This window comes from Merops nubicus, unplaced genomic scaffold (assembly GCF_000691845.1).
Source record: "Merops nubicus isolate BGI_N331 unplaced genomic scaffold, ASM69184v1 scaffold4956, whole genome shotgun sequence".
Lineage (NCBI taxonomy): Eukaryota > Metazoa > Chordata > Aves > Coraciiformes > Meropidae > Merops > Merops nubicus.
Window position 1 is genome coordinate 61,821 of NW_008615488.1, and position 27,149 is coordinate 88,969.

Here is a 27,149-nt window from a genome sequence, read left to right on the forward strand (position 1 = left end):
GGGCAGTCTGACTATCTGAATTTAGCAGCTGACAGTGCATGGTGTGTCAGTCTCTTACAGCTGTTCCAGTTGATTCAAAGACCATCTTTGTTTCTTGAAATCTTAGCAACTGTTACTTTTTTCCAAGGACAATGACAGACCAGCTGTTACCTCACAAGATGTGATGTACTTCAGGTCAAAGTCTTTAGTAAGGAACTTGTAAACCAAGAACTAAGTCATTGTTTGGGTTTCTCAGATTTTTTTTTCATGCAAACTGATTTAGCAGCCTAACAGTCAGATAACTTAGACTCAGTATTTCCACTAAGTGCACTGGAATGACAGAGAAATTTCATCTGTTTGTTGAGCTGAGTCCTCTCTTTCTATAAGGAAAAAAAAAACCACCACTAAACCTCATAGTATTATAGATTATTTTTTGTTTGAGTTGTTTTCTTTCTGTTTTTCCAAACACAGTGTTACTAGATGTCATCTCCTAATGGAAATGCACAGGTCTAGCCATTCACAACATAATACAGGGATTTTCAAGAGAACCTTATACAAACTAAATGTTCACTTCCCACTATATATCAATCACCATGAGTATCTAGTTCCTTTAAGCTCTTTGAACATCCCCTTCTAAATGCATAACTAAGCCACTTAATCATAGAGCTGATCCCCCAGTACCAGTACCGGTGAGACTGCACTTGAAGACACGTAGGCTTTTCAAAGCCATGCAAGGTTGCAGAATCAGTCACCTAATGAAGACTTATTGGAGTAGGAGTAACTGTTGACAGGTTACCTACAACCATTCTGTGAATAAAAAAAAAAAAAAGGAAGCATCATTTTAAAGAGCTTTAGCTGAAATAAACCCTTGTTCCTCCATGCACAAAGACAAATTACTGCTCCCAACAAGCTTCCAGCTGCTCTGATGCAGGAGACAAAGACTTGCTGAGCAGAGTGGATGTTCTTTTATTCAACCTTTGTGTTAATTCTGGAAAGCCTTAGCATTGAGTAAGGCATTTTCAGAACCACTGCCAGCTAATTGTTGTGTAAAGAAGCACACAAAGGCACGGTCATATATACTGCAGTGGTAGAAAGATTTTACAAGGCCTGTTAAATTCAGTGCGAGTCTTAATTTTTCTATTTTATATAGAGAGAGATAAGTTTAGATGTGAAAATTTTCATGAGCATGCATGAATATTGTCTCAGGCTTTTTTTTTTCCTAGATCTAAAAAGGCTTTATGTAAATTACTGCTCCACTTTAACACTGTCTTTCAGAATGGGTGACAAAGTGCCCCTGTGTAAAGCACTACTTTATGCAGAATTAAAAATAACTACCATTAGGAATGGCGCCGCTAGTGTTTGTGATGAAGAATATAAACTGCCTAACAAAACACTGAGGGTGAATCACAACCTCTAAAAAGCTATGAACTGACAGTATTTGTTTCTCAAGATAAAAATATCCATAAATACCAAATGTGTTTGCTTTTAGTTATGTTTAAGAGAATAACCTATCTACCAGGCCAAAAACTGACATGACAAGAAGTACAGCCCTAGTACAAAGTCTGTAAGCTGTCAGGCTGTTGTGAAGAGATTGATACTAAAGCAGATACAATCTCCTGCTGACTGCTGAGAGCAGAACTTTGCATAACTAATTTAAAGACTGCCTGCCTGCAAGCAACACAATGGTAATTAAAGACAATAATTCTTGGATAAATGAGATGGATGTACTGGAAAATAAAGTCAGTGTTAAATTCATGGCTAATCCTTGAATGGAGAATTGGATCATTTATTTTCCAAGTGGCTGGACAATTCTACCTGGTTTCATTTCCATCTCTGCTGCCAGATGACTGTTGTCTCCAAAATCCATAACTTTTTCTAGTTTAAGTAGTATTCCTCATTGGCAAGCAGATGAGTCCAATTCAGATTTAAACACATGAATAGTTCCTTTGACATCCATAGCAAGTCCAGGGAACTGCTCACATGCTCTTTAAAGCACCATGCTGAATCACGGCCATAAACAAGGCATAAAAGGCATAAAGAGAAGCTGGACTGTCAGGCACTTTACCTGGAAAATACCTTCCTGTTATCCAAAGAGGGAAAGTGTTGATTAGCATGCCTTGGTTGATTTGAGAGATGAGTTTCCCCTTCTTGATTCCTTACAAGTAGAATTCAAAGGACAGGCTAATCATCTAATAAGACTGATGATCAGAAAAAAACATCTCCCACACAGGAAGGTTTTGCACCAGTCTCTTCCATACCAAATCTGTTACACGTACATATAACTTGCATACAGACATCTCCTCTGCTGCCAGGTTACCACAGTCTGCTGACCATCTCCTGGAGTTCCAGCACAGGTGGGACATTCACACCTCTGCAAACCTTCACGGGATGCAGCCCCCCTTGCTGTCCACCCTGCACACAGTGCATTGGGATGATGTTGTCATCCTCCTCTCTCTGTTTCTACTCCCAAAATGGGGGGAGAGGGGAAGAAACTTGTCCAGCTTTTTGGTCACAAAAAATCCTAATACAACCCCAGGAAGCCATGTTATTCACTCAGCAAAGCCCTCTGCCCCCCACCCTGCCATGCCCCACTGTGCAATTTCTCTCTCATCTCTTACTGTTTCTTTTCATCTCTCATCTTCTATGTGGCTTAGCTCTACATTTTAAGCATTCATAGCAAAGAACAATTGCTCATTACAGAGGTATTCACATCATCTATTTCCATCCTCTGACTTTCTCCAGTGATTAGTAAGGGAAATCATGGTACAGTTTTGCCATCACTTAATTTGTGATTTTAGGCATCTAAAAATGCCTGCTGCTGTCTAAAGGGGAGGTCCTGCCCTGCCCTCTTCTCCCAGCTGCATGTTTCCACCACCTCCCTTCAGATGGCCAAAGTATTTCTGCAGCCAGGTAGAGAGTGTGAGGAATGACCTGATCTGACTGAAAACTACCCCTCCAGGGGAGGACCACTTTCCAGAGAGCTGGTCTGGCTAACTGTGGCCATGAGAGCGATAGGAACAGGCAGCCAAGGTTTGGCACTCACCATGTAGCTTCCTCCTTTGGTACCAGCTCAGAATTTGGCTTAAATCAACAGTGAAACCATACCATGGAGCTCCTAACTGTTTTGAGCACAGCTAACTTAGATGCCTACACCAGGCAGAGAAAGTATCTCCCCTTAAGGTCCATGTGGTTTTAGCACAACGTGGAGATGCAGAAATACTAATGCAGCATCATGGGTTTTGTTTTTTTTTTTACTGTTCTGCATGCTGTAGGCATATATGAAACACAGGCAGAAGCTAGACCTGTGTTTGTTTTTTAACAAAAGAGTTAAGTTACAAATGCAAGGAAAATACAGGATGTGTAATGAATATGTCATAGCTGTGGCATCCTGTTTCTAAAATATCTTGCTCCTGAATGGTGCCGTCTTAGGTTTCTTCCACACATATGATGCTTTCCAGCTGGCCAGCAGCCAGTGCTTTAATAAAACATGGTATTATGCAGAAGTGAATAAAGCTTACAGCAATAATAGTGTCCTTGAAATTCACTAATCACCATCAGTTTCAAGAATATCTTAATATGAGATCAACAGGACAACTAAAATTCACCTGTTAGCTCTGGAGAACTACATTTCTCATGTTAGATTATGCCTGTACTAAGAAAAGTAGCAAAGTCATTATTGACCTGCATAAACACTATGTTTTCTGAATTTGAAGGCAATACCTAGCTGTAAAGGAGCTGCAAGCATTTCAAAAAACAAGATTAGGATGTAAAATGATTACAAATTGAAAAAATGGTCTGAGAAAATAGAAATATTTTCAAAAAGACATAAGCATATTTGAGTAGGAATAACCAATGGCATAAATACATGGTGAAGATTCACTGCCAAGGTAACCAAATTGAAGAAACAGTCTGAGAAAATAGAAATATTTTCAACAAAGACATAACAGCTAAGCATATTTGAGTAGGAATAACCAATGGCATAAATACATGGTGAAGATTCACTGCCAAGGTAACATTTCTGCAGGAAACTATCCAAAGATTCCAATGATCCCATGTTAAGTAGGACCAACTGGAGAAAGTTGAGGAGAACAACAAAAATGGTCAGTGGTCTGAGGAACCTTCTCTGAAGTAGGACCAACTGGAGGAAGTTGAGGAGAACAAAATTGGTCAGTGGTCTGAGGAACCTTCTCTGCAAAGAAAGACTCAGAGAATTAGACTCATCTAGCTGAGAAAACAGAAGATATGAGAAATAACAATAATCATCCAAATGGATTTAAAAAAGAGAAAAGAAAAATGTATAGAGAAAGAAGACACCAGTTTCCTACTACTGAGGAGCCAAGAATTACAAAAACAGAACTAAAAGGCGTCTCCTCTTTTGGGAAGATTCTGAGAAAAGGGTAAGAGTTTTTCTGTGAAGAAAATTCTTGGTTGCCTTGCATGCCCAGTACAAGTGCAAATTTTTACCTTTATATCTTGGCCCTGGCAAGCACAGAAAATAAAAAATCTATATGTAAAAATATTTATTCTCCTACCTTTGCCATGCAGACAACACACAAGAGTAAATGCAACACTGTGTGTTGCTGTAATAAATACAGCAGTTTTGTCTACTGTTTAGTTCATTTGTTGTTGCTTTTTCAGTGCCTTTGTAAGAGCTCAATACTTTAGTAAAAGCATTAAATACAATTTCCTGACTCTTTGTTTCCAAAGCAGTTTCACACCAGTATACCATTCAAACAAACCCATGTATTATTAATGCAAGTAATAAAACACCCAAAAGCATTCTGAAAGCTTTTGCAGGCACTGCAGCTGCCTGATCATCAGTAATAAAGAATAAATGCTTGTAAAAAATATTATATTAGTTAAAATGCCATAAGTAGAGTCTGGAAGTGCATGTTAAATATTTGTCTACTCTCTTTACTCCTTGATGAACAAGTTTTACATAGCTTCTACATTTAAATTTTACATACAGATATGGTGAATGTTTAACCATTCCAATCCTTTATGTGGTCAGGAGGCCACTGAGCTTCTGGACAGGGACTGACAGACGTGGCTCATGACTCAGAGCAGAGCAGGCAGGCACTGGTGACATCCCAGAACCAGGACTGACACTCCTGCAGCTCTCAGCCCTGCTCTCTCACCCACTGGTTATGCTTCAGTTCTATCTCCTCCTTGACAATCACCAGCTTTGGGTCCAACTTCCATTCCCACAGCAGATCACCTCTGAACCTTCTCACTGCCCCCCTTTCAGTGGCTGCCCGTGTCCAGTAGAGACAGAACATCCTGTCAGTGAAATGATGGAAAAAATCTTTTATTTTTATCTGCAAAAGAAAAATTAACAATCTCACCCTTTTCCCTGCTTTACTATTCAACCTCATGCAAAGCCAAGTGGGTGGAGTTGTATTTGAGCATTACGTGCTGAGCCAATAAAAATTCTCAGTAGCTACACTGCCAGGTTAGAAGATTAGGACAATCAGACTAGCCCCTTGTCCCCAGTTTTGACTGTATACACCATTTCACAGCTAGGAAGCCTTAGAGGATGTTAATCTGCTGGATATGCAAGAGTGGGAGAGGAAATAAAATGCTGCCAAGTTATGGGTGTAATTCTGTCTTTGCATAGCTAGAATCACTCAGTGCCTGCTGACTGAAGACAGCAAAGCAGCAGAGAGGGCACCAGTACAACAGAGCCTGCCTTGCTGGCTTCTCCCACATGCACAACTCCCACGTGTCACACACCAAAAGAAGCAGGAAAGCTTGTGCAAACTCTTAATGGCCTTCAGAATGGATCTGAACCATGAGGGATAAGAAAGGAACTTCTTCCCTTTATTAGAGTACAGCACAGGCCACCCATGACAATGCTTAAATGTTATTAAGTGTAACTCCTCACTGGCTTTCTAGAGGGATGATAAAAAGACAGAAGTGGTTTCTGAAATATACACTTCTGCAAAGTCTGTGTTTTCATCTTTGAGTTATTTTTATTAGGTACAGATGCCATAATCAAGGATTTTATTTAATTTTTTCTTTTGCTGGGACTTCCTCTTGGATCACAGGTGCAATGAAGAGCAGAGAAACAAGATGGCTTCTGCCCTCAAGTGATGTTAAAGACAAACTATTGCAACAGACATCAGCTATGAAAAATAAATTTATGTTTAGAATGCAAAAATTCCTCACAGTTAATGTTGTCATTTCACTTTTCCCCAGTGTTATGAAAGATGGTGAATGCCTCTTACCTGGCTGCAGCTCCAGCTCCACCAACATTTTATCTCAAGGCTATTCATCCTTGAACAGACTGCAGAGTAATTCCTAGTTCTTCTAGGTGCAAAGCCTGCACAGCACTGTCTTCTGTATCAGAAGTTGTTCTGTGCTGCAAGGAGCTCCTTCAGAGCTGTCACAGGAGAAGCTGTTTTACAGGAGTGTGCACAGAAGTGTAAGGCTTTGGTGAGCACCAAGCCAGGATCAGAGCTGCTGATCTTGCAGTGATCATAACTGGCAGGTCTTTAGAGTGCTCTCACACTGGGAAAACTCTTCTCTTCGTGGCCATCTCCACAGCTTCTGCATGATGTTTGCACAGCAGTAGGAACTATGCTTTTCCAGAAGATCTTACTGCACTCATATCTGAGCTGAACTAACACGCTCCACCGCTCACCTACTCAAACCCTCTGAGCAGTCTCCTCCAGGGGTTTTTGAGTGGAGTCAGGGGGGAATTGGAGTATGGAAGAAGCACAGAACAAAGGGCAAAACTGCCATGTGAATACAAGCCAGCCAAAATGTCATCATATGGGGTGGGGGAAAGGAGGAGAGAGAAGTTAGAGCACACGTGCCTCAGGACCCGCAGGGTGAGATAAGAGCACTATCAAAATCCAGATTAACCACCCAGGCATTAAATACATCCTAACTGCAGAGTAAATACATCAAAGCATGAAACAAAGTGAAAGGCCTTTGCCACAACATCCCAGCCAGGGAAGCAAAACCCATCAAAGCACAGATGACATAAAGCTACTCTGGGAAGACTGCAACTGAGTTTAGGATGATGAAAGGATAAGAAACAAGGATGAGCCCCAAGGCAGTCACACTGCTACACATCCACCTACTCTCTGCAATTCACTAAGCTGTTTAGTTCATAGTTAAGCCCATCACCCCTTTAGCATCCCTCTTTTCCACCCAGCTTACAAATATTTACCCTGCCCGTATTTCACAGAAGTGTCTCACCTAGTCTGCTATTTTTGTTAGATGTGCAGTATTTTAATAAACAATCAAAATCAAACCATACCTATTAAAATGCAGTAAGAAATTATTTTTGTGAAACCCTGATTTTGCTTTTCCTTTTCATAGCTAGTTTCTCACCAATTCAAAAAATTTTGGATACTGAGTATGTGATTCCATGTAAATCTGAGCTTTTGTTGTCAGATTTGAGTGTAACAGACCAGCTCTAGGCAAAGAAGGACACACATAAGATAGACATCAGGTGCACACATGTGGAAACACAATTAAAAAGCCACACGTTCCTGGGTTTGCAAACGAGAACAGCAGCCCCCTTACAGTTAAAAGCATATTTCTACTTTAGATAATGGGCAGTTATTAAAAGCCACTGGCTTTGAGGGAACCAGGACCCTGCTCCAGAGTTCAGTTGAGATCTTATTGAAGTCCATGGAAAATCCTCATGAGAAAAGAGTGGACTGCCATGTCATTGTGCAGAGCTGTGCTTTATATTAGCAACCCTGGAAATGAACCTTTTCACAAAAGTTGCTGATAACTAGCTCTACTGCTTTTACTACTCATGCAGTTACAGTTACCCTTTTATTGCACTTTGTAGTATAATCCTACACCAGAGACTGTGTGTGTCTGCATGAGACAGATGACCACCCTTTTTTAAGCACGGCACATGAAAAGATCTAAACTAAGACTTGAACAAAAGTATTTCAGACACCAGTGCAAAAAGATACTTGTTTACCTTAACTTCAGCATGACTTCTCATGCAATTAATCATTCGTATGGAATATTTGACACAGAGCTAATATGCTACACACTGACTTTATAAATAAGGGTTTATGTCAGACATAAGGATCTTCACAGCTGCCAAGCAACAAGTGCAACACAAGTCATGTGGACTGAACAGCTACAGAGCAGATTAAGATAAATATCTTTCCAGAGAAGAAGGAAAAATGTAAGTCATCCATTGTAAATGAGGAATTAAGCCCTGCTAGTCCACCCTTCCCCCACCTGAACACCTCCTACATCTTGGCAAACAGCCAACCACAAAATTAAATAAAGCAATGATACTGTCCTCAGTGTAGAAAGCACTGAGGGAAATAATCCCCAGCACCATCCCTGCACACAGAAAACGAAATGCCCTCACCTAACTTTTCATCATTCAAAGAGGGCAGAACCCAAATGCAGTCATGTACCACTCACTTTACTGAACCATGGGATCCGCATCAACCAGATGCAAACTGGAAGTGATGGCAATGGTATGATCCAACTTGCTGACTCCTCCACGCTTGACAAACAAAACCAGACAAGGGCGATAGCGCGATGTCAAGAGTGAGCTCAGTAAGACACAAAGAGAGGATGATTTAGTTGACCATTGCAGTTCTCTCTGCAAAAGCAGAACGCACGCGTCCTTCTGTGAGTTCCTTTTTATTCCCCAGTGTCAGCAGTAGCTTGCTGTGCTTGTCATGAGGCTTGAAAGAGGCACCTTGACACATCCCTGAGCAGAGGAGGTGGTGTATAGCTAGATAGCTGAATACGCTCCAGTGCACAACCCAGAAACCAAGACACTTCTAAATCTCTTGACAACAGCAGCAGTATGCACCTGGCCAAGCCATAGTTGGAGGACTGCAAAAGCAGATAGTCTACAACCCATCTGCAGCACACACCTGGGAATCTGTGCACATCTCTTCACTCCTAACAGGTACCTGTAACAGGACAGTCTGGCTGGTAGAGGCACACAGGACACAGGGAGCAGGTAGGAGAGACCATGACCATGATGTACAATCAACACAGTGCAAGAAAAAGCACTTTTCCTTCAGTTTTTCTCTCTCACCCTACTTTGATAACATATTACCAATATGTCCCTTTTCCAGCCCTAAAACCTATCCTTTCAGTGCCTGGCAAGTTAGCATGCTGATGGTGTAATTAGGATTTATAGCAGTTCTGTACAAGAATTTTCTGCTGTGGGTGAGAAAGCTAGAAGAAATGTGTAAAGTTAATCCTTTTCTAATTACTCCAGAAATCTGCATGTTAATGTGATATCATAATTAGGATTGCAATGGAATTAAACTGTGTAAACGCCTGCAAGAGGGAGCAAAATTTGCACACCAGAAATGTGCTTTGACTGAAAGTGCTTGAGTAGCCCCACCAAAGGACTGTATGTTCTGCCAGTACTGAAAACATCAGTGTAGACAGTCTTTGTCCTTTCAAACCACATAAGCACAGAGAAGTGGGGTTGGCTCACGACATCACTTAGCCTATCTGCTGCAAGGCAAGACTGACACTACTTATGTCATTCCTGGCAGACTGCAGACTAATCTGTTTTAATGACCTCAAGTGGTGGAGACTCCACAACCTACCCAAGCAGTCTTCTTGCATGCTCTCCTGTTCAGTTATCCCAGTAAAATGTATTTTCAAAACAGCTCAACATTAGTGATTAATGTTCAGACCATGATTCACAATAAGCTCCACATTCTACAAAGAACAATCAAAACTGCAAAACTGTCTTATAAAGTTCCCTTTATAGCTTTATAGCTCCTGACTACCTATAGTTCTCAGCATTTGGCTCAGTGACAGTCCATCCTTCTTTTACTAGAACATTTCTTCAACCTGACAGCATAATTCTGAACTCTAGCCTTGTCTCCTGATGTTTTAACAGCCCTGGCCACCTTCCTGTCATCTGAAAATTCAATACTCATACTCTATTCCACTGCTGAGGTCATTAATGACAATAATGATGAAAATCAGGCCAACTCTTCCTACATTTCAATATATCCTTCAGTTAGAATGATGGACCACTGATAATTGCTATTTGGTATGGCAATCCAATCAGTTTTGCAGACACCACGGTGGTTTCACTGAAGACACATTTCCCTTGACTGTTTATGAAGCTGTCATACACATCCATGTCAAAAAAGTTACTACAAGTCAAGCTGTTTGGCCTCCACTGTGTCTTTCCTAGCTACAAAACTTGCTACTCTGTTGTAGAAAAACATTTTCAAATTTTTAGAAGTCACAGTGGCTGAACTCTTTGGTCTCCTTCAGGTGCTTACAGATAATTTGTTTGTTCCAGTGTTTCAAAGAACAAAATAATTTACCTGTAATTCTCTTTTCCCTCTTTATAGACATTATGCTTTTTCTTTCCCACTCTTCCAGACCTTCACCTGTCTTCCCTGAGCTCTCAGAAGTACCTACAAATGCTTCTGAGATTGCTTTAGCCAGTTCTTTAAGTAATCTAGTATAAAGTTCATCAGGCACAACTGATTTGAGAATATTAAGTATGTCTGAATAAATTCTATCCAGTTCTTGCCCTTTTTTAGCTTGTGATTTTACCCTCTGTTGCAACACCATAAGGGTGTGTGAGGGTGCATCTAGTATGACTCCAATGGATCAGTGAGAGTAGTTCTGATCTCTGAGTTAGAATTTAATATAGTTTCTTGCCCTCAGGTCAAGCACTAGATTCCTCTAAATCATAAAGCACCTCATACCTTCGTTCATTGTCATCAAGGTGAGCAAAGAGCACGTTCTTGGAGATGGCCTTTGCCAGAGCAGTCATAGTTTTATAGTCCTTTGGAATAACCTGTGGATAAAAGAACAAAGGATAATTACATGCCCAATTATATTTCTTCATAGATCTTGAAATGTACAGAAAATTCTACTGTTCAAGATAATGGATGCAGTTTAATTTCAAATACTGAGACGGGTTTACGCTATAATATAAAGCCACTAAGAAAGCAATAAATTAAAGTTTTGACAACATGAGGGTAAGAATTTATGTTCTCAGTATGACAACTAGAAAAGAAATATTAGATCCGGGATGACTGGGGAGAAGAATATCCATAACATACAACAATTAGCAGGTACTGCAGCTGCATGGTCTTCTTCCAAATCTCTTGGACTGAAGAAAATATATCGCATATTCTTCTTCTCCCACAAACAACATCAGAAGCAACTTACTTTTAAAACTAGGGAATGAGCAATATTACTTTAGGTAAAAGGTAAAAATGTGTTGATTACACCATACTTCTCAGCACTGGTTGTGGTATAAAAACCCAGGCTCCTGAGAGGTCCACCTGGGCCATCGCTTCACGGCAAACAAGAAGGACTTGTATTTGAGTGAAGAGACAGGCAAGGTCCTGTTGCACATGAATCTGCTCAAAATAAATGTTGACATTCAGGAGTATGTTTTCATATTGGGTGAAGTTTTTTTACAAGACTTTTGCAAGTTAGGCTTTCCATTTTGGTAAGCATTTGGGTAAGATATTAGTAAAGATACTGTATCTCTGATGTTGCCAAGCATCTTCTGCCAGTCACAGACTTCGTGGTTACAAGAAATTTGTAATAAGGTTATGACTTATGAAAGATGTTCTTGGACTTTAGTGATGTGATTTCCTTCATAGTTTCATTATAATGGGACAGAATCAAGCCTAGAAAAAGTTCTAAATGTTAAATACGCCTTACTCGCATCAGAAAAACAACTGTTTGCTATTTTAATTACTGTACAAAAAATGTCTAATAATGGACATTTACCTTTCACATTTCTTATAACAGAAACAGTGTATCTCTTATTTAAGTTACTGTGTATGCTGATGCACAGGTAGTTTCCTTTTCTCATCCGGGGAAGGTAAGGTACTACCCAACCAATCTGAAGAAGAATGCATCAAGTGGGAAAACTGATGTAGAACCAGTTCTCACAAATAATTGATCTACTTTTATTTCAAGGGAAAACACTGCACTGTGAAGATATGAAGTTAAACTCCAGCATCAGGCATCACTTATATTGACTGCTGCAGTCATGAGACTACTCAAGTCTAAAGAAGTGTATAGGTATAAACTGCATATTTGTATCAGTGCAATGTAATCTAATTTAACTATTTAAATCCCTCAGTGTTAAATAAAATTAGTATTTGAGCAGTTTATTCTTGTTCTTTTATCCTTATCAAACAAACTTTGGACTGAATTGCAGTCCCAAACCCCTGCTCTATTAAACATACCCTAGATGTTCATCTTACTGCTGAGCCAAAAGGGTAGATAAAGAACTCATGAAGACAATCAATTCCCACCTTTCTGGCTGATTATGGAACAGCACAGACTAGCCTTTCTCAGTCTCTATCTGCAGCAGTGAAAGCCACAAGGCAGAGACCAAAGTGGGTGTGTTGGAGCACAGACACAGAAAACAGGAGAGATTTTTTAGGTGTCACAGTAACCAGGCATCCAACTAAAATCAAATGTCAGGAGTAATCACTTGGCCATTTCTCATATCATACTTCCAAGTAATCATTGAATGGTATCTTCAAGTCAATAGCCCTCTTTACAGCAAGATTCTTATCCTGTTAGTTGGTAACTACATGTCATGTCAGATGTGTTGACAAATGTTGCTTTCTCTAGTGTCAGAAATGAAGCAATGAAATAACCCTCTCCAGAGAACTTCTTTTGTGCTCCTCAGAATGGAGCCATGCTTGCTCAAATCACAAAGCTAAATCTCCTTTGATTTTCTCCCCAGTGACAGAGCTCATTGCATTGCCTTTAGCACTACTCACCCTATAGCTCACCCCTTCAAGGGATCCTTTAAATTGCCTTATGACCCAGATGTGCTTCTATCCAACTCCTGAATTCAAGCCAGTGGTTCTTCCTGGCTACTCTCTGAAAATCCATCTGTTTGCAATAGTCTAACACAACCCTTGCCTTGCTTCTTACACTTTTAAAGTCATTTCATAATTTGTCCTTTCAGTGTATCCCTTTACTTCTGTGTTCTAGAAATCTGTCACAAACACACATCCGTGAGATTCACCATGGGATTCATTTGCTGATGGCAGAAGACAAAGCACTGACATAAACCCTCCCAGTGCTAGTTCTATATTCCTTGCAGCATCTGTAGCCTGACAAGAAACCATCTCCTAAATTATTGTTGTTTAAACTCAGTCAGTTCCTAGGAAATTAAAATCACAACAGCTTTGGTCACAGAGCACACAGAATATGATCTGTATTGCTTCTTCTGGCTCTTTCCCACCCATGTTACTGTTGGGGCTTATTGAAATCACTGTTGAAAAAGTAAGAAAAAAAAGTTAACTTCAGGTTCCATTATAAATACAAAATAATTACTCAGGGGTGTGGGAAAGAATATCTCCTTTGATTTTCAGAAGAGTCAGATGGAGACCATATTAAGCAGAGAAAAATGTGATCTCTCCATGGAAGTTTTTAAGAGGGATATTGCAAACTGCACAGAAAGACAACTATTTGAAAGTGGCTTTAAAATATCACACAAGGCTTTTAGCAGTGCAGTTCATAGCTTAACCACAGCAATGTTAAAATTTCCTGTATTCTTCCAAGCATTATTTAACTGCCACAAGAATACTCTTCCATGCTTGTTTTCAGGATGAAAGGCTCTCTTAATTCATTATTTCTTGGGACAGAAATCCCCAGAGCAGCCAGTGAACTTGTATCATAAGTGGATGACAAAAGCACATCTGACTGCAAAGGCAAGAAGTATTCTGCCAAAAAAACAGTGACTGACAAAATGTATTCACATAAAGAAAAACCTCTTTGGGTTCAAGCTACTCTAGGCATGCACAAAAGCACATTAGTATCATCTGTCAACCTTATGAAATGCATTTTTAGCCTAGCTCCCTAAACAAACGTGACATACCCTATTTTAATGTCTATTTTTTAATAATCCTTGAAAGCTTTGGCTGGTTTAAAAAAAAATGTGCAGAGCTATTAAGAGATATCAAATATATAACATATCTAAGGCAGTTTAAAAAAGAGAAGATCCAATTAGTGCTCCTACTGAAGAAATTAATTCATTTGGGATCGTCATTTCTTCAAAGACAATGGTCACATAAAATCACCTAAGAATGGTCCACAGATTTCCAAAAGCCCATGGTCAGGTGGTACTCAACCAACACGGGAACCATGTGCCTGAGTGGTCTAGGGGACCTAAACGACCTTGGTTAGAAGACTCGAGCTTTCCAAAACTGTGAAGTTCTGACAAAGCTTGGAAGCTGCTGGAGCCTGTGAACATCAAGAAAAATGGCTGAGAATTGCATGTACTGTTAAAGAGGAAAACAGACTAGCAGCACATCTCTAAAAAGGGGAAGAACAAAGAATGGTGAAGCAACACTGATGGGGAAAGCCCTTAGTCAAGGAGGCGGCAGGAGAACCCGGTGTGAAGACGGTCAGAGCGTTCATAAGCTGGCAGGAGGACACCTTCCTACAGGCTGAGCCACGATTCCAAGTTGTGAGCCAAACATGAGTCACTGGGCTGTCCTGGAGCCCTGAGTGGGAGCCGTGGCAATGGACCCCTCACCTTCCTGACGTAGGAGACGGCGTCCTCCTCCGTGTACACCTCGGCACTGACCCCGCCCCGCCTCCGCCGCGCCTTCACCACCGGGTTGGGGGGAGGAGGGGAAATCTCATCGTCGTGAGAATCAGACTGGGAACTGGACTTCTGCCGAGCCAGGATCTGTTTGCATTCTTCCTGCAAGGCAAAAGGAGACAATGAAACATCTCTTATCCACGCTAGATACGCTGGATTCACTCTTCTTTTACAGCTCTCAGCAACCTCTTCCTTTCCCCATTTGGGTGACTGTCAATTTACACGAGTACTGCTGAAAGAAAATTAAAGACTTAGTATGAGCAGCACGAAGGTCTGACAGTAGCTACAGTGGGAGTACTGGTATCCACACTCCAATACTCAACCTGTTCAACTCTTTCTTACACGTAATGGAAATCAGTGCTTTATAAACTGCAGATGTATCTTTGCAGCTTCTCCTGGCTGAGAAAGCAAAAGAACAAGGCTCTTCTGCTTACTCCCCAACATCACAGATGTTATTTTCCCAGCTGACTTGTACATATCTTTGCCTTTTGTACAGAGAATATATCAGAATTCACATGTCAATATATTACACAGGTTTCTTCATCTTGCTCTGCTTTGCAAGCTTACCATCACCAGGAAGAACAAAGATGCTCCCTGCTCCAGAATTTCTGCCATATAACAGATTTACAATCAATGGAACTACTTCCAAGCAAATAAGTTCCAAAGTACACTCCAGGGGACTATGAAAAATGATGGCTGGCTGAGCATCGGCTGGACAATAGGGAGGTTATTCTCCAAATTTCACACTCGTGAAACAGAAGATAAAATACAAAGGGGAATCCCTGAAGAGATAGTAACAGGAGCAGGAAACAGTACAGAAAGCCTTCAAGAAAGGTTGTTAGAGTTGCAAGACATTGTCAATTCATATACTGAACTATTTGACTTACAAAGAATTGAGACAAACAAGGTTAACCATAATCCTATTTTCCCAGAGCCCCCTCTCCTGTTCTTCATCTTCCTGGGATTCAAGGGAAAGTGCACAGGAGTAAAACTCCCTTTGCATCATCCATGTCTACCAGCCAAGGGAATGGGGGCCTGTCTGCTCACTCCCACACCACCTCCTCACCCCCTGGGAGCACCTCAGCCTGGCATCCTTCAGTGCCTCCTTAGCAATGCAGCAATGCTGAGGTCTCTGTACGCCCCATAAAACCAACATTCCTCTGACAGGGACACCAGGACCTGGCCTCTGTCTGCCCCAGTGGATTTCCACCAAGACTTCCCAGCAGGAGCTGACACGTGGAGTTGGTGGAGGAGGGAGGATCTGGGAGCACCCACAGCAGACATGTGGTGAGTTACCAACACAGCCAGTTGGTCTCACTGACAGAGGAAATGAGTTATAGTTAACTCATCAGGTATGACACCAGAAAAGAGTGGTACAGAAAACTGGCTCAAGTTCACAATTTTTAAGCTTGCAAGAAAAACAGATGATTAATATATGTTTTGCCATTGGTGTTTACAAATGTCTGACAAATCCAGTCATGCCACTTGTCTTTTCTGGTCTTACTCCAGTTTCTTTCCTCACTGTCACTGACACTGCCCCTCTCGTTAACCTAAGAAGCCTTTGAGACCAATATTTGATGCCTTACTGCTGCTTGAAATAAATAACTAAACAGTATTTCCCATGCTGCATAATTCAAAGTAACAAGTCACACATTCTTGCTTGGATAAAGGGACTACTGAAATATTAGAGACAAGCACAGAGGTAATATGTAGATGGCTGGCTAAAAATCTGACTTTTCAGTATCCTGACCTGCCTCAGAAACTGCCAAGTTCTTTCCAAGATTGGTATTTTTTGTAAATTTGGATTACAACACCACGAATCCTGGGCCATAACACAGTTGAGCTACATGCTGGAAAAAAAAAAAAAAAAACCACACCAAAAAACCCAAAAAAAAAAACCCACCTGATTTAAATATTTCCTGAAACTTTTCATTTCCAATTCAAACTTCAAATAGCAGCACTGGATATGCTAAAAATGTCTCAGATAGGGTTCTCTGTTGTGTAAGAACTGCAAGTCCTATTTAAACATCCTCATCAACTTTTTCCCTATTCCTCTCTGTCTCTGGCTGCCTTAACTACAATTATGCACCTGCAGAAACACAAATATTTTAAATACAAATACAGGTGCTATGGATTATCATTATATTTAATGTCTAGACACCAAATCCAAGGTAACACTGAAGAATTTCAAATAATACTACTGGCTATTTCAGCTCATGTATCTTTGAAAGTATTAATATTGTCTGTTTATATGAAACGAACACAATTAAATGTACCTTCTTCATAAGGTAATGAAGACCTTTCTGGACAGTAAGTAGCTGAAAGTATACTAAAAGGTAACTACAACAAGGCAGTCAGGTAACTAATGGTATGCAGCACTTACACAGCTCTTTTTATACACAGCATATTTACTCACAGAGAAGAGTAGCAGTTTGCCCCATTTGAATATCAAGTCCATGCTTCATTTTCAGTACACAGTGTATAAAAGGCACTGCCAAGGAATTAATAAATATCTCCTCTGCCCCAGCACAGATTTATACATAAAAGAAAGCTCAGTGAGATAAAATTAATATCACAAAGCATGCTCTTAAACCCAAATACCTTTTAAAGCAAAAAAGATATTAAAGGATTATAAAAGTGAGTTACCATATGATTCATTTTAAAAGGAAGTCTCTTGGCTACAAATCCCTTTTATACAAGCAGCAGAGAGTTGACTGGCTGGCTGTTCCATGTGCCACGACTTGCAGCCTAGGTAGGATTTCCATCACTGAACTAAAGAGTGCCTTTTGAAAATAAAAGCGTCCGCTCCGTCCTGGGTTAAGCTTGCAAAAAGCAGTCTTCCAAATATCCTGGGGTAAAACTGCACAAATACAGCAAATATTTTAAAGGAGGAATGGACTCTCCGAAAAATAGTTCTTCAAACACTGATCTTCAGACACGGCTTGACGTGAATGCTTGTGCAGAACTCACTTTTAAGTAAACACCTCACCATCTTTTGTTGTCATGACAACAAGCAATCTATCTCTCTCTCTCTATTTGGATGGCACAGATAATTCACAAGCATATTGCCCAATTATGTCCACCTTAAAATGAGAAAGCACATGGAAGACAACTGCAAAACAGCATAATTGCCTTTCAGCAAGCATCTCATTCTTCCCTTCACACCAGTAGCTGCACTGGAGCAGTGGAGATGCTCCTGACTTGTAGGACACGCGAGGTCTGATCCAGTTATCCACAGTCCAGTGCTATCTTGTGTGACCTTGCTCAGCTTTCAGCTGCCAGCTGAGGAGGACACAGGTCTCACACTGTCCTGTGTCACATCTACCAGCCCCAGAGGACATTGCACATACTTTAGGGAGTCTTAAATGGCAGTAGGAGACCACAGGTGACTCTTGACTGAACCTCTAGCATCACTCCCACGATCCAATACAATGATGTATTAACAAAAACCAACATTGCAACTTGAGAACACCACTCTATTTCATATATACATCATCTAATCCTACTCCAGACAATGTTGCAAGTGACCAAAAACCTTGCTAAAGTTGTAAACAGAAGTCTTCCCTGGGATTTCTGTGGGAGACGGATGGTGAAACTGGAATACCATTACTGACTTCAGTGATAATAAACTGGAAAGAAAATATGCCATATTGCCTCAAATTAAGAGAAAACAGAGACAATAAATACAACTGCAGTGACCCATTTATCTTTTGAACGTCCACCTTCAGTGAAGACGCTGGTGCTACAGGAGGCAGAGGAATTTAGCACGCTCTCCTCAGCATTTGGGGTCATTGCCTCTTCCCATTGCTTCCACAAGTTTTAAATGAGTTTAAACACTGCAAGTGAAGCAGCCACAATGCCAAGACAGTTTTAAAGTTGACACCTCCTTTCAGACTGCTGTTGAAGAGCACAAAAGTAAACATGCTTCCTGACCCAGAAGCTTTCTTCTCTATCAGCCAGAGGATTTACAAATGGAAATTCACTTCTAGCAGCTCCTCTCCCACTCTCTCCTTTCAGGCTTTGTGACCACCTGGAAACTCAGACGTTCCAGCTGAAGGAAGAACACACCTAAGCAGGCTCCAAATCACTGTGTAGCTTTACAACAATGTCCCAAGAAGACTTTTAAAAGCAAGTCAGTTGTTCAGTATCACTGCTAACTATTTCTGTTCTGCCTCTTACAATTAATTCATTGCATTCAAAAGCAACAACACAAAGTACACTTTAAATAAAACATTTCTTCTTTTTTTCTTCCTCCTCAAGCACATTCATAAAGTTTCCTGACTGACAGACTTGGGATCTGCTTTCTATTTATCCACAAGAAAATGTGCAGAACAGTTCATGTGCATGTAGCTAATCTCTCTTTGCACTGGAACTGACCCAGAGGAGATGCTCCCAATACAGGAAGGTTTCTAACGCTGCCCCGTCCCTCCTGGAGGCTGACACAATGACTTATAGCAACTAATAAAGGCCAAAGACAAAGCACTCTGCTTTGTTGGAAGCACAAGCCTGACTGATGCCATCACTGAAAGCAGGAGAAATTGGGAGGTCTTCATGTCCTTTCCAGTCTTGTCTTTGCCACGATGGACAACTCTAATACCTTTATGAGCATTCAGCCTTGTAATCAGAGACCTTTCACACAATACCAACTATTGTTCCACTGCCTTCCTGATGTAAAATCCCACTTTTTTTTTTCTACAGCATCACTAAGAAATGTCTTTAACATCCACCCCTCCTACTGAGGTATTTATCTACTCCATAGTTATCCACTGCTTCAATTACTACCACTGCGTCCTCAGTGGCCTCTCTGCATCTCAGTTCATTCCCAATTTCCAATCTAGGCAAAATTCTCCTGCCAAAAATCCTCCTACTCTTCTGCTGCTGCTAACTGCATTGCTTGCCTTCTTGAGTCCCTTTACTGGCGTCCTTTTACCTCCTGCAACAGATCAACACTTCTTGTCTTCCCCTCCAGTGTCTTGCAATGTCTCAATCCATCACCACCTCTTCCCTACTTTCTTACATACACCTCACAATAAAGAGAGGCTATGTTTCAAAACACAGACCATATTTTTGATTCTTAAAAGCTTATGTAAACAAAAAGAACTGTAACCAACACTCCTGCTTTTTAAAATCCAGACAAATAACAATGTAGGCACACACCTTGTATAAGAAGAAACGTGCCTGCAGAAAAGTTCTATTTCTACCAGACAAACATAATTTAAACTAAAATGCTAAATATCATGTCACATCTTTCGACACCAACCAGAACACCTAAGTCACTCTGAAGTTTTTGATCACTGGATATGGTAATGCTAAAGATGCTTATTTATTTTTCATTCCAGCCTTCTAACACAGCAGACCCTTAATCCAAGAGAAACGCCACCAGTCTCGGTGAGGCTTAGATGTAAGAGGCAGAAATGGACCAACAGAGCACAGGAAGAGAGAGATGCTAATCATAAATGCTGGTATGACATTTTGTTTCTTAAAATACTGTTGTGTAGGCCCACTTAATGTTCAGAAGCATACCAATGCCCTTAGATCAAATGTGCTGTTGACAGCAAGGCTGATCATTCAAAATCTTGTGTTCCCTCAGTCACTTCAGAATGACTCTAAATTTTTTCTGTATTTTCTGCTCCTCAATAAAATTCTGCTGAATATATCCTCTCTAAGAAATTGTCTGATACTAACACAAATATGAAAACGGGTGTGCTGGGCTGCCCATCTTAAATATCACTCCACCTTTTTTTCCTCTCTTTTATCCTACTTGCTTCCACATGCATTTCATTTTTGAAACCCAAAACAACTTCTGTGTGCTATGAGTGCCTTCCCTGATACAGGGGCATTAAGGCTGGACAGCAGCTAGAACTGCATGCTCAGGCAAGAATCCATGTGTCACCCTTAACCCATCAGTGAGATGCTCAGAGCTCAGTAAGTATTTTTTTCTTCACAATTTCTCAGTAAATCCAAGCTAAAATAATTATGGTTGTGGTTTGTTGTTTTTTTTAAATTTTATTTAAAGTTTCCCACAGCTCACTTTCTCAGCTCCCCAGCATCTTGCCCAGGGGTGATGGAGATGGTGTGCTTAGCTCCCCAGAGCTGCAGAACCTCAACAGCTTGATCTTCAAAGCTGTCAGGGTACAGCTCCAACACAGGCTGCCAAGCAGGCACAGACCTCAGCAGAGCACACCAGAACATGACAAATTCCCCTGCCAACATCATTTCAAAGCCTAAGGTCCTTTTCTTAATTGAAAGAAAGTGAAATCTCAAATAATTTTACATGTGCTGTGAAAACAGCAGTTCTTCACCTAGCCTTACTGGCGTCCAGTGTGACAGTCTCAACCCCCATACTACATGCCTCATTAAAATGAACTCATGAAGCTTTAAAAAGGTATTTAAAAATAAGGAGACAGCCTTTTCTGCATTTAAGAGGATATTAATGAGGAATTACTTGAAAACTAACTGAAAAACAAGAGCAAAGCCAAAATTCATCCTCATACTGGAAATCTGGTTTGATTTATTTCATTTTTCACACAGTCTTTCTCCCTGCCATCATTCTTTTTTGGCAGTTTAAAGTAATTACTGTGAGAAGACAGAAAAGGCTTATCTACCTCTGCTCCTCGAGTCACCTCCACCAACTGGAAGAGAATAAAAGGAAATAATTTTGAAGATAATTTAGTGCCTTCCAGAAAAGCTACTGCTTCGCCTCGGCCAAGCAATCAGTTGTAATGGCAAGGGCCAGGAGCTGTCAGAGCACCTTGCCCCATGCTCTGGCAACTGTAAGACACAGAGAATGAGGCAGAATTGCAGGAGTACAGCCTCAAAATGCTCACATCCCTGAATCTGGAGTTCTACCTTGTCCAAGGCGAGCAGCTATGTAGTCTGGCCAGCCTCTCTAAAGATTAGTAAAGGATTTGCTGAGCTGCAGACAAGCAGGGGGGGAGGTACTCAGCCAGTCCTGCAGCCACAGACTCCAGCACAGACAGGGTTTAAACCCAGGTCAACTCTTTTTCAAAAATCAATAGGTAGAATAAGGCTTGAAGGTTCCTAGATCTGTTTGGGAGCCTATAAAAGGCTGCAGTCAGGGGGTAAATATTTGTATGTTCCTATATGTAAAAGTCTGCCAGTGTGAAGAGTTTTCCCAGTGTCTGTTGTGACCTAGTGAAATCTGGCATCTGACAGTGCCTGAGCCAGCACCATTTTTAACTTTACACGTATTTGGCAATTTTATTCATGTGTTTAAAGCTAAGCATGAACCTGTTTCTTTAAAGCCACTTAGATGCATAAAGATTAATACAAATTAATGTAATGTGATGAATGTAAAACATGATAGCTTGAGATGTGGAACAAAGATGACATCCAGGCAGACTTCCCCTCTTGTCCCATCGCTGCACTCCAGTTTTGTTAGTTTTTTAACTCCAAAATGGGGAGAGCTGCTCACACTTGCAGGCACAGAGAGTAAACAGGGAGCTCAGTGATGCTCTGACGTGTTCTGCCCAAGCTCAAAAGAGCTCTGCTTCACTTACAGCCAATTTTATTTCTTAAGAAAATCCATTTTTTTCCCTCTTTCTGCTCTTATCCCCTTCAGTCTCCACCCTTCCCTAAACCCCCTGTGTTTAGGAAAGCTTGCCTGAGGAGTCTTAAAAATTCACCTAGTTTCTCCTTTACCTGTTCACCTCTTATAACACTACCTGCAGCTGCCTACAGCAGTCACGGAGCTCTGGCCAAAGCTGATTTTCATCCAGCTCTCTCCAGGACTGATATCAGAGGAGTGGCAGGAGCAGGGGCTGCCCAAGACTGCTCAGAGTCCCAGTCACACAGCAAGGGCACCCGGTGTCCTCCCCACTGAGCTGCTGTCAGCACCTCAGGTAGCTCAGGTATGTTCCCACTGGCTTTAGCAGCATTTCTGACCACCGAGCACATACCACCTGACTGCTTTACAAGCTTTGAAAGATACAGAAACACTTGTCATATTAGTCTTCATCAAATAATTTAATTAATACATTTTTGGATGTTTTTTTTCCTCTGCAAGATATTCCTTCCAGCCTGTAACCTCTCCCCAGCATACCTCAAAGGAATGAGTTATACTCAGCAGCATAACCACCTGTATCTATAAGAATCCCATTGTTTTGGTCAGGTTCTGGTGGAAATTACTGATTGTCTCTCCCCAGCATATCTCAAAGGAATGAGTTATACTCAGCATAACTACCTGTATTTATAAGAATCCCATTGTTTTTGTCAGGTTCTGGTGGAAATTACTGATTGAAAAGTTTCTTGTGACAAAATGTAAGAGACTGGTAGAGACTGCTGCTGCAGAAGAAAAGCCTGGTGCTCAAATTGTGATGCTTAAATACCTTTGGCTCTCAAACTCTTTATAACAAATAAATAAACTGTATTTTACTAACAGGGAATGAATTTATCATTTACCACACACTTCATTTTCAGTGCTAGTTTACAGCAAACTTGTCACACAAATGCCTTTGATTTTTGGACCAGGTCTGTGTGCAACGCTGTGGAATATCACCAGGTGGAGCTATGCAGAGAAGCTCATTTTACATTAATTGCAGACAGTAGAGTCCAGTTTCTTGGATAACACCTATTCCTCCCATTTAAAAGAGATAATTAATACCCATACAGGAAAGTTTTTCCTCACCCCACTCACCAACAAGAAGTTCTATACAGTCACAAGGAAATGTAAACCAAATTATTCAAAAGAAAACATTACATAATCTTTAAAATCTGAGCTATCTAAACTGTTTTCAACTCTTTCCTGTGCTCAATGGAATATTAGAGGTTTTTACAAGGTAACTGTTAATGTGATCAGAGTAGTCACCTTGAAGCTGGTAGGCCAGGGCATGTGAAAACTGACATGCAAACCCCAGAATATAGAAACTTAGACTGATTCCCAGACTGATTAGTTAATTAGTGGTGTCTTAAGACAAGCAGATCCCACCAGTGAACCAAAAGATATCTATTAAAGTTCTTCTAATATCAGAGCTATGTTTTTTTAATATCAGAGCTATATTTTTTTTTGTACTTGAAACAGATAAGCTGCAAACCTAAAAAGGCATCAGGGTTTTCTTTCTAACATTGCTACTTCTCCAAGCTGAAGACAATGACTGCAGAATCAAACATCAAATTTCAATCCCTAGCACTTTATTTGTAAGTATTTTTTCATGTTCTCATTTTACAGCCCTCTCAGGCCATGTCTATAGTGTGAAGTAAAAAATGGCCTGGCCATGGATGTGAATACTAGCCCAAGACTGTCCACATCCCTCAGCCATTAGCTCATTCCCTGGCTCTGGTCTGAGCTGCTCATACAGACTCCTGCCAAAACAAACCTGCTCCTAGATGTGTTAGGCCTAAGGATTGTATCTGGAGCCAGTCAGTGCCATGGGGTCAGGGGTTAGTCTCTGGCCCCTTTTCATTTAGCAGTACAGATGCAGGCTGAAGGCAATGGACCTAGTGCTGATACCATCAGAAGTAAGGTGAAAAGCTCTTATCATCTGGACTGATCTTCCATGTGAAAATAAATCTTGCTCTTCTGAGTTGATTTTATGAGATGTAGTTAAGAATTAGCAAAATGAAATAAACTTTTTTTTTTTTTGTATTCACCTCTAGTTCCAGGACATTGATGTGGATTGAGCTCTACATGTCTTCCAGAAGCTCCTTGTCTAACCACTTGAAAAATATCCCACACTTCATCTCTAAACTGCCCACATGATTTTTTGACAGATAAGCTGTTATTCTACTGCTGTCTTCAGTGGAACGTGTTGTCTATTTTAAAAAGTTTGGAAAATAAGTCCAAAATACCACACTTTGGTGGAAAAATGCATGACTCTGTTTAGAAAATCGTGATTAAACCCAAAGATTTTCACTCCTCTCCCTACACAGGACCAAAATTAAAGGAGCTAAAAGCAAACGTGCCATATCAGTGTATTGCTCATGCACACACAAGAATCTAATGGGCAATTGCTAAATTCACAATTCCATTAAGATCCTTCAAAGTATTTATATATGACAAGTGTCTTACAAAACCAGGATAAAACTTACTGAAATTATTTCTCTACCTTTACAAGTCTTCTTTCAACTGTCACTGTGCAACTGACCAAACCAAAATACTGTCCTACAGCAGATAACCCTCCATAGTGCAATTCAGCTCAAGAAAGTCTTCAGATATGGTTGGGCAAGGAAGACAAACTGTTGTAGGTGCAAGAATGACAATGCTAGAAACCTCCAGAGGCACCCTAAAGCTTCAGACTCAGCAGGCTTAGCTCCCAGACTTCTCTACAAAGTCAGTGGCAAAACAGATTTCTTCCATGCTAAGCATGATATTCACTGAATTTCATGCCTTGAGACTAGTTTTTAAATCACCTCCTTTCATTTTGAGACAAGTGATATCTATCAGCCTCTGTGTCTGCATCCTGACCAAGATCCTGCTGCAGAATTCTGGTATCTGCTGTTCTTTGGGAAAGAATAGGAGATTACATGAAAGAATTTATCATTTCTCAAGGGCAGGAACTGCCTCCCTGTCTCAGTTCTGTGTACTGTGTTTAGATCAACAAAGCCAAACTCCCCTAGTTCAACAACTCAAGTAATCCCACTAGCTATGGGATTATATGTAGTATTCTAAAATACTACAGCATATTCTAACACTTTGTGCAAAAATTGCGTTTATCCTTCTTGCCAGAAAGGTCACAATTTCACACATTAAGATGGACAACAATTCACAACAGGATAATGAAATTCAACAGATTTGACTCTCTTGAAACAGGTTATGGCTGTCAGAAGTTCAGAATATTCAGAACTAAGATATTTATCTTTCTTTAAATAATAAGCATCAGAATTAAAAACCATTTTGTACATCCTACCCCTCCCTGATGTTCCAGGTGCTCTTACTGGGCTTCCACCAAAATGCAATGTCTGCACTTTTCTAAAGCTACACAAATTTGGCATACACTTGCCTGTAAAAAATTTAGCTGAAAAGCAGACAATGAGATGTCAAAAATGCTTTAATCACTTGTAATATACAAGCTGCATGAATTATTAGTTATTATTGTTCTTGGTCTTTGTCCTTACAAAATTCTGATTCTAGAAGGAAAAAAACTACATGAAACTCAGCTCTTAAGCCTACAAGATTTAGATGTATAAATAATAATCTCAAATAATCCTCTTCTTAAACTAAATATATAAACAAAGCCTTGGAGACTGAGGACTTGCACAACCAACAACTTGGGAGTCTTGTGCTCCCATTTATTTCTGGAGGAATCCCATCCCCAGAGAAAAGTTGTGATCACACCACATGCTCTTCCTGCAAAACACACCCATGGGCTTTAGTAATAATTTCTCTGGGAATGTTTGAGGACATTTCCTGCTCTATGCTGCTTTTGAAGAGAGTCACAGAACATGAAGACTCTGAATGCATCTCTTGTTGGAGAATCCTGGAATAAGCAATGCAGATAGGAGAGAGCAGTAAAATTAAACAGCAAACTCCTCAATGATTTTCAGAACTTGTTGGTTCCCTGATTTCTTCTTCAGTTTTAGAAGAAGGAAAAACCACATCACCTAACAGTGAAATAAATAGGGAACAGCACCTTTTGCTCTCACAGGCAGGTTCTTCCCACAGATGAAAGTTCAGGACATTATGTATCATGACACAAAGTATCCTTGTAACTCTTTGGGCCACAATGAACCAGTGCAGTTTGATGAGAAATTATAATCTTGCTGTTACACACAAAAAAATTCTACACAATAGCTAATATTATAGCAGAGATCAGCAGATAAAGGGTTGGGATTTTTCTTCTAACAGTCTTCTTTTTAACAGTAGCCTGATAATCTAAAATTTAAAAGGAAAAATGTAGCAAAATATTTGAAGTGTTCTGAACAATCTTTTCCAGTTTAAAAGTAGACAATTATAAGTCACCTGAAAAATCACTGACCTTTTCTAATTTTTCAAAGTGTTCTCTGAGGAACTTCATGGGTCGGTCTGGCTTTGCTATGCAAAGGTTGACAATGCACTCTTTTAAAATCTGCTGGATGTTGTGCTTCTGAACGTAGAGTTCACATCCCTTCAGGCTCTCGTCTTCTTCCACATTGCAGGAAGAAGCAGCAGCAGCCATCTTCAGGCTTGTAAACAGAAAACAGACTTAGGTAAGAAAATGGTGCAAGACAGAGATAAGACACAGTTCCCAAATCCTTTGTCAGTGTGATGTGAACAAGCAAAAGACATTTTAATATTGCCTGTTGCCTGTTCAAGAGCTGTCATTTCTGAACGTTTTAATGTTCTGGAGTTGCACATGGAAATGCTGAAGTGTGTCATCTTTGTATGATCAACATAGCAGTAAGAACAAAAAGAGCATTTTAACTCCCAGACGGTGGCCAACCTTTGGAAATAACAGTGCAATTAATCATACAAAGCCATGAATTTCAATGTCAGCTATTAAATGACAGCATTCTCGCTTCTCTATTCCCTCGGGGACTCACTCCCTCCCCGTCACCACAAACCCAGTTCTCCGCAACAGAAGGATTTTTGGTAAATTTTGTCACCTGCCCCTTTCACAGCGACCGACCCTTCCCGGTGCGGGGGGAGATGGGG

General features: G+C 40.5%; 1 protein-coding gene across 1 annotated transcript in view; it reads right to left on the reverse strand.

Moving 5' to 3' along the window:
- Positions 1-26,699, reverse strand: part of LOC103775084 (cAMP-dependent protein kinase type I-beta regulatory subunit) — a gene marked incomplete at its 3' end in the record, with an annotated part of 76,218 nt that extends 49,519 nt beyond the window's left edge. Inside the window, exons 1-3 of the mRNA XM_008942527.1 lie at positions 26,494-26,699; positions 14,492-14,662; positions 10,674-10,765 (exon numbers count right to left, since the gene is read on the reverse strand). Of these exons, the coding sequence (XP_008940775.1) occupies positions 10,674-10,765; positions 14,492-14,662; positions 26,494-26,673 (443 nt within the window). The remainder of the gene's footprint in view (positions 1-10,673; positions 10,766-14,491; positions 14,663-26,493) is intronic.
- Between the last annotated feature and the right edge of the window lie 450 nt (positions 26,700-27,149).